Raw genomic sequence first — 8,115 nt, 5'->3', positions numbered from 1 at the left:
TGTTTTTTGGATTGTTAAAAGCAGCTAAGCTAAGAAGCTAAGCTAACAGTCCTGTGACAAATGCTATGCAAAATAGTCAAACCACATCGAGCATCTGCCATTTTGATAACCGAAAAACAGGAACGAGATAGAGCCCATGTCACGTCAAGGGGCCTCCCTCCCATTTTTCTTAAAGCGACACGCTGCTTGCTCCCTCACTATCCATCCTTCGGTTCAATCAGTCTTATACTGCCAAATAGGTACTACATTAAAAAAATTAACCAACATTTCTTCTTAAATTTGACACTAATTACTAATTGGTGTCAAATTTCAAACAATATTATTGTTTATGGCAATAATTTCTGAGACAATTTATCGCCCAGCAAAATTTGTTCTAGTATGAACACGTTTAAAAGAGTTTAATGCTTTTAAAACCCTAAATCAAATCTTTGTCCACACTTTAGTCACTCATTCATTACAATAGCATCTGAGAGCAAAATCTTTCATTTATTAACTCAAACTAAACAAAATGCACCGTGGCCTGAAACAATTCAGTTCAACCTTTGCAATGAAAGTTTTTTTTTTTTTTAATGAATCCAAAGGGTAAATATTATTTTTCATAAGATTTACAAATAATCCTAACTTTATTTCACAAATGTTTCACAAGTTGAACATTTAAGTAATCTATAACAAATTAATGGAAAAAAGTTTCAAATAATGTCTATAAATTTTGATATTTATGTTTTACTGAATGATAACTGCAATTTTTACATATTAACAGCAGAAATGCAGTTTTTCTTTTGTATCCAGCCTTTTCTGTTGCATTTTTATTTCACCTTTTGATAAATGGTTTATTAAAAATGTTCCTCTGACGAACTGATTCAGTCATAACTTTGCACTCGACTTGTTAAAAGTACACGACCCCGACATGAATACAACCTTTAAACAAAATCTGAATCAATAAACTAAAAACCTGAAATTCTTCTCAAACTTTTAAAAATGTCACTCCTGTTGAGTAAGACAGTCAAGGTAATTTACAAAAGACAAGACAGACTGATTCTTTCTGAAACCAGTTTTAATTTACATTCAATCCTAATAGTTTTCATTAAAAAGCCTCATCTGTGCAGCCAATTGAAGAAGTTAGCTTTGATTCACAAATAATTAAGTTTTAAACATCCCATTTCCTGAACACTCGTTAAAAAGAGATTTACAGATCACTTAATGTTATAAATTGATTAATCAAATATTCGTTGGAAGACAAAACTCCCACATTCGTGTGACCCGGGGGCAGCTCAGACATCGGAACAAGTCAAACAGTTTTTCAAACTAAAGCTGATGCGTTTATGATAAAGAATGACCAGCAGAACGACGTCAGGAAGAAGAAGAGCATTTACAAAAATTTACAGGCAATATTTAACTAAATCTGAACTTTATTTAATTTCCTAAAAAAAAAAAAAATCAAGTTAACAGAAAACGTTCAGTTGACTGTCGACCTGTTTGTGTTACAGTACGGTCCCGTCTCTTCAGACTACATTTAAATGTGCTAAATGTGATTTAGATCTTAAGACACGCTAACAAATTAATAAAGAACACACTTAATAATTTATTTCAAGTATCAGAAGTTAAATAATTTAGCATCTGTGGCTACTTCATGTTAAATATGAAGAAAAACGCCAATCAAAAGCTCTTGATGTTAATCTTTTGTATATAAACTCAAACTATTTTAAAGGAAAAACTAAATTCAGAAAACATTGCTTTTATCCTTTCAGCATCACCCTGTAAAGGCCAACACAGCTCAGCAGTGCACGTGTGGTGCTTGCGTTTGAGATGTTGGCCTGAGTGGGCACCGCTCGGCTGATTTTGTCGAGCTTTTAAAGGATCGAAGACTCTGTGCTACTTGAAGTAGCATCATGCACGCTGAAACTGGCCAAAGATTTCAAGTCCTAACAAAGATCCAGGACAGACTTGTTGATGACCGGGTTGGTCCAGTCATTTCTTAGATCATCCAAGTGATCGTCAAAGTCAGTCAAGTTCTCGTAGGACCTGCCCTCCAGCAGAGCTGACGTGATCTTCTGTGCTTCGCTCCAGTCCTCAAAAGAATCCCTAAAAAGAACAAAAACAGCCCCCACCCCAAAAAATTATAAATAAATAAGCTCTGTTGCCGCATGTTATCTGATAGGCATTTTAAATGAATGATAAAACGTGTTTGTAAGCTAAGATGAATGCACGATAATGGATTTTTGGCCGATATCAGATACAAATACCGATATTTTCCCCTAGACCTACTTACAAAGACTACATAGTTTTCTCTGCTGTGGAATTAAAATACTACATTATTCTGCACGGTCTTTGTCAATTTGGCCTGCTACCAAATGCAGATGCCAAAAAGGGGACTGAAAATGATGTAACACTTGAACTATGTTTAATGTCAAATTTATTCAAGATATTTACTCTCTAACACAATGACAACACTCGAACAGTGCAAGTTTGTAATTTTTCACAAATCTAAACTCAGCGCGCTTGATGTCATAACATTCTGAAATTTTCATCTTGGGTGCATGTCCACTGTGAGAGACATAATCTAAAAAATATATCCAGAAATCACAATGTATGATTTTTTTAAAATAATTTATTTGTGTTACTGTTGCAAATAAGTATTTGAACACCTGCCAATCAGCAACAATTCTGGCCCTCAAAGACCTGTTAGGGTGCATTCATACTAGCCCTGTTTAGTCCGCTTTAATCGAACTCTAGCTCGTTTTCCTAGAAAGTCCGGTTCGTTTAGGGAGGTGTGAACGCGCCATCGAACTCTGTCACGGAACAAAAAGGCGAACTCTGGCCCGGGCTAAAACCTAGGTCTCGGTCCGGTAGAAGCGAACTCCAGCGCGGTTCAAGAACAGTGTGGATGTAAACAGACCAGGTCCCGCTCCACAGGGTAAACAAACACGCATTTCTCTGACCTTATATGGAGCCGTCAGCTGCCTTGTGTGGAAAAACAATATTCTCCATGGTCTTCTGTCTCATCTTCTGCTCATGCTAAGTCCATTTTTGAAAAATTACAAAATATAACTCCTAAAACTGCTAAAACTTGATGCCACTTCGTTTTTATTTTTATTTACAGAAGACGAAGAAGACGTGTCTTCAGAGGTTTTTGTGTCGTTTCTTTCAGTAGTTCTTGGTGCAGCGCCCCCACAGGTGAGCGGGGGAATAGGTTGGTTCAACAGGTTGACTCGACTGCACAGTGCAGTGTGAATGCAAACGCACCAGCTCAAATGTAAACAAAAGCTCATGAATATTGGTCCTGAACCGAACCGAGTCTACCGGACTATCTAGTGTGAAAACGACCTTAGTCCGCCTCTAAAAAGTCCACCTCCACTCCACTTATTATTCTAAATTAGAAGCACCTGTTTGAGGTTGTTAGCTGCATAAAGACACCTGTCCACCCCACACAATCAGTTAGAGCACTGAAGATGGGTCGTGGCTGGGTCTTCCAACATGACAATGACCCGAAGCACACAGCCAGGAGAACCAAGGAGTGGCTCCGTAAGAAGCATATCAAGGTTCTGGTCTCCAGACCTAAACCCTATAGAAAATCTTTGGAAGGAGCTCAAACTCTGTGTTTCTCAGCGACAGCCCAGAAACCTGGCTGATCTAGAGAAGATCTGTGTGGAGGAATGGGCCAAAATCTCTGCTGCGGTGTGTGCAAACCTGGTGAAAAACTACAGGAAACCTTTGACCTCTGTAGTTGCAAACAAAGATACCAAATATTAACATTGATTTTCACAGGTGTTCAAATACTTATTTGCAGCAGTAACACACAAATAAGTTATTTTAAAAATCATACGTTGTGATTTCCTTTTGTTTGTTTTTTTTGTTTTTTTAGATTATGTCTCACAGTGGACATGCACCTAAGAGGAAAATTTCAGACCCCTCCGTGATTTCTAAGTGGGAGAACTTGCAAAGTCACAGGTTGTTCAAATACTTATTTTCCTGACTGTATATATAAAAACAGAGCCTTTTATATCAGTAAGTTATTTTGATGGAATGACTAATGTCAGATATTATCGCTAATACCGGCCGCTATCGATACCATGCCGATAATATCGTGCATCCCTAACGATGAGATTATTAATAAGTTTCAGATACGTACGCTGTTACTTCTCGGTTTCTCCACTTGTTTTCATGATGGTCATAGATGACCACAATGGGCTCCAAACAGCTCAGTGTTAATCTGCTGCTGTCCACCTGCATCATCAAAACAGAAAAAATACACTTCTAGATTTACAAACAGGAAAACTGTTGAAGTTTTTACATTAAACATTTCTATTACACAAATACCTCTGCTGAAAAAACAGTTTTGTTGTAGGATATTAATTTGCTCTGACTTGAAACATTAGTGAATCACAAAAATATTACAAATCTGTCGGCATGAAAGTTTCAAGTCTAGTTTAAATCATTTTTAGTACCATAACAATCGATGCTTCACTGAAGTTCTCAGAAATTCTGGCAGCCACTTTTTCTGCAACTTGGTTCGGCCTGCAGGGAAGGAAACGTGAGAAAAATGAAACGGCGTAGGGTTCAGCATGGATTATTTATGGGAACTTGGGAAGGTTTTCCTGAAAAAGCCGACTGGGAGCGTCTGTTTGGTTCTCAGTACCTTGAATCCTTGGTTCGTTCATTGGCTTGATAATAAGCAGCAATGACATAGCTGTTTTCTTTACACCAAGTGTCAATCTGAGATGGGAGCAGTGGTGATGACGACGTGTAAAAACAGAAAAGCAGGAGAAGTCAGATATATATTTTTTTGTTAAATAAAGGAAAACAGCTATCCATTCATAAAGGTACACAATAATAGATTTTAGGTTTATTTCTGTTTAACTTGTATTTGGATGCCGATTTTCCCCATTCTTTATTTTCAGAGCTCTAATAAAAAACAAGTATTATTCAATCTTTTTTTTTTATGACGCGTCATTCTTATATCTAACCAATCCTACCGAGACATTCTATAAACCTCAGTTTGCCTTGGCTATTCTAGTAAGAAATAAATGTGACGACATGTCTGTTTAATTTCAAAATCATTAAGTTTTACTACACCACCTACTATATACTTTGTTAATAAATTGTTCAAGTTTGGCCCTTTGAACAAATCGGCATTATATTTGCAATTTAATCTTCAACAGCTTCAACTGCACTCCGAAGTTTTTATTGACCAAAATTAAAATACTGGTAGGGAGGAATTGTTTACGACGTTTGAATTTCTGATTGTCACTTTTTCTTACGACAAGATTGTGTGTAATGTCATTCATTGTCATTAAAAACCTAAGTGTGATGTTTAATTCATTATCTGGATGGAATACTTATAGCATAATGTGATCCAACAGTTATCACATTTACAGTAAAGTATTGAATTTATGAAAAACACTTGCTGTATTACTGTTTTATGTTTGCACCAAATGTCATATGATGCATATATGAAGGTGAAGGCTGCACAGAAGTTTGTCAGAGTCAGCCTCCCCACCATCACACACCTCTACACCTCTAGATGCAGGAAGAGGGCCACCTGCATCATGGAGGACCTCACTCACCCAGCACACACACTTTTTGCCCTGCTCCCCTCACGAAGGAGGTTAAGGAGCATTAAGTGTAGAACCACTAGATGGAGGAACAGCTTCTACCCTGAGGCTGTTACTCATGAATATCTAACCAGGATAATCACTGTAAAAAATCACATCATGTTGCTGAATTATTTCATATTGTTGTGTTCATTCGTGCTCATCTGCTCACACAGACTCATGTTCGTGCTGCTGTTCAGCGTATTATTATGCTACTAGTGCTTAAGGGTTTTTTTTGTATATCCTTCTGCTTAGTGTGTATATCCCCCTTGTTACATTTAGTTAATGTTTTTCTTTGTTCACATCTTAGATCTTATGACTGTTTTTCTTTTACATTTTAATACTTTTTGTTGGATATAACTGGGACTCTGTGTACACACATGTACCACATGTGGCGTGTACGACAAATAAAACAACATTGAATCCTTGAATATGAATCTTCAAAAATCAACTTTGATTAAACATTTAGCTTTTGTTAGTTATAAACTGAAATGAAAAACGTAAAAAAATAAAAAATAAATGAGAATTCCAGGGTAAATTAACCTAAAATCAGTTTTAACGGGAAGTCATGAAGGACAAAGCAGATTAAACACCTGCCAGAGTAAATCAGTGCATGTGAACAGTCAAACAGAACTTTTTCATTGAAGGTTCAGAAGAATGCATTAGTTTGGGTCAACCAGAAAAACACACAACGTGCAGTCTTTCTGTGCAATACTTACCAGAGTCAAAGCTACTTCTAGCATTGGAGCCAGAGCCAGAGTACCGTGGAACAGAGGCACGCAGTCCACACACAAAACTGGTCCGCTGTGACCGTCCTTCTTTCTCTCCTTTGTTTTTTCTGCTATCAGCAATCCATTCACGGCATGATGAGGATTTTTGGCAGCATGTAAAAGCATTTTACAATACGCCTGACTCGTCAATTGAATAGGCATGTTTCTGGGGACAACTGTTGGACTGACGGTGTTCTGTCAAAGTAGCGGAGCGGCTAGTTACACGAGCGACTGCTGCTGTTAGCTATCGTTACTTCTCATACCCGAAAAAAAGTAGAAATGTCGCTCAGAATATGAAGTCTGACTTGTGGTATTTCACAAGTACATGCAATCTTTTGTAGTTATCAGAAACTGCGATAGCCGTTCTCGTTAAGCGAATAACTCGTGTCTAACAAGAGAAGCTAATCTTACGTACACCTTTCACTCGTTTCTGTTGCTGCAGCGTAGACTTTACGTATTTCCTCTACGTATTTTACGTTACGTCCCTTACGTATTTCCGTTCAGAGACCCACTTCTTCCACTTGCGGTCGGCTGTCAGGGAGATACCAGGTCATATGTTTTTAACTACCTACATTTTTTTCTAACGTTATGTGAAACGTTACTGAATTGTTTTACGCTGTAGTGCAACAATGTAAACACTGCAGCTCAAAGTAATACAACAATTTAATAATTTTGGCAGTTTTACGCACTCATTTTTATGAACGGACCGAAGACAACAAGGCTAACTTCCCGGCTAGCTATCTTTAGCATGCAGCATCGAAAATGTACAAAGTAGTGATATGCATGTTGCAAATATCGTAGTAGTTTACCACGAGCTTATGTGGATAGTTATTTACTGTGTGTCTACTGAGCAATAGTGCGGCTATATATTTTAAAAAACAATTTATTCTGAACAAATTTCTCCAGGCGCTGTGACCTTGTGTTTGTAGCTAACGCTATCACTAGCTTAGCTTCACTAAACGCTTAAAGAAAGGTTTGCCGCATATCCTCAACAGTATATCGTCTCCCATAATTGATTTATAGTGTGCGTTAAAAGGAACGCTAAGTACCCACTTTACTTACTTGCGACTATACAAATATATTAATTTATGTTCGATTAATATGTGTTAAACTTAAGCTTCCAAAAATGGTCACTTGTATTCATATTTTACAACCTGTTTACTTATGTCTGGTGGAAACGACGTTTTTATTGCCGACTGTAAAGTAATAGACGGTTTTCAGGAAGTCTTTTACTTTTCCACAACTAACTTTAATTCCATTTTCTACAGAATGCTGGCAACGAGAGCCCTTAGCCTTATTGGCAAACGTGCCATTTCCACATCTGTCTGTGTACGTGGAGGGCATGGTAAGTCAAACAAATGACCTTTTTATTTTTAGTTGCTGGTATATCAATAGATAATTCAGTGTTACTAAGAAATCTTCCAAACTGGTTTGTTGTTCAATAATAAACAATGTGTCAGCAGTGATTCCCGCTCTAAGCTTTTCTGGATTTTGTTTTGTTTTCTTTTAGCATGATTATTTTCTTCCATTGCATGTACATATTTTAGTACCAATCAAGACACTTACCCCATAGGTTTAAAATAACAGCAGAAATCAGGACAATTAAAGTAGCATATGATCCCCATCTTCATTATGTTTCTTAAAGGCTTTTTGATATAAAAAAAAGTCACACAATGACCTAAAACTTGAACCATATAAGAGCGTATATATATATATATATACATATCTATCTATAGATTCATGTACGTATATAT

General features: G+C 37.0%; 1 protein-coding gene across 1 annotated transcript; it reads right to left on the bottom strand.

Moving 5' to 3' along the window:
• Positions 1-1,268: 1,268 nt before the first annotated feature.
• emc8 (ER membrane protein complex subunit 8) lies at positions 1,269-6,798 on the bottom strand. The gene is made up of 5 exons (XM_037697407.1): positions 6,311-6,798; positions 4,637-4,713; positions 4,446-4,515; positions 4,130-4,224; positions 1,269-2,082 (listed from the first exon to the last, which is right to left on the bottom strand). Exons 1-5 carry the CDS (start codon positions 6,521-6,523, stop codon positions 1,923-1,925), a joined length of 615 nt encoding a protein of 204 aa, XP_037553335.1. The 5' UTR covers positions 6,524-6,798; the 3' UTR covers positions 1,269-1,922.
• Between the last annotated feature and the right edge of the window lie 1,317 nt (positions 6,799-8,115).

The sequence above is a fragment of the Nematolebias whitei genome, chromosome 2 (assembly GCF_014905685.2).
Source record: "Nematolebias whitei isolate Nwh7 chromosome 2, NemWhi1, whole genome shotgun sequence".
Classification (NCBI taxonomy): Eukaryota; Metazoa; Chordata; class Actinopteri; order Cyprinodontiformes; family Rivulidae; genus Nematolebias; species Nematolebias whitei.
Note: the sequence above shows the minus strand (reverse complement) of the source record. Positions and strands in the feature narration are given on the sequence as shown.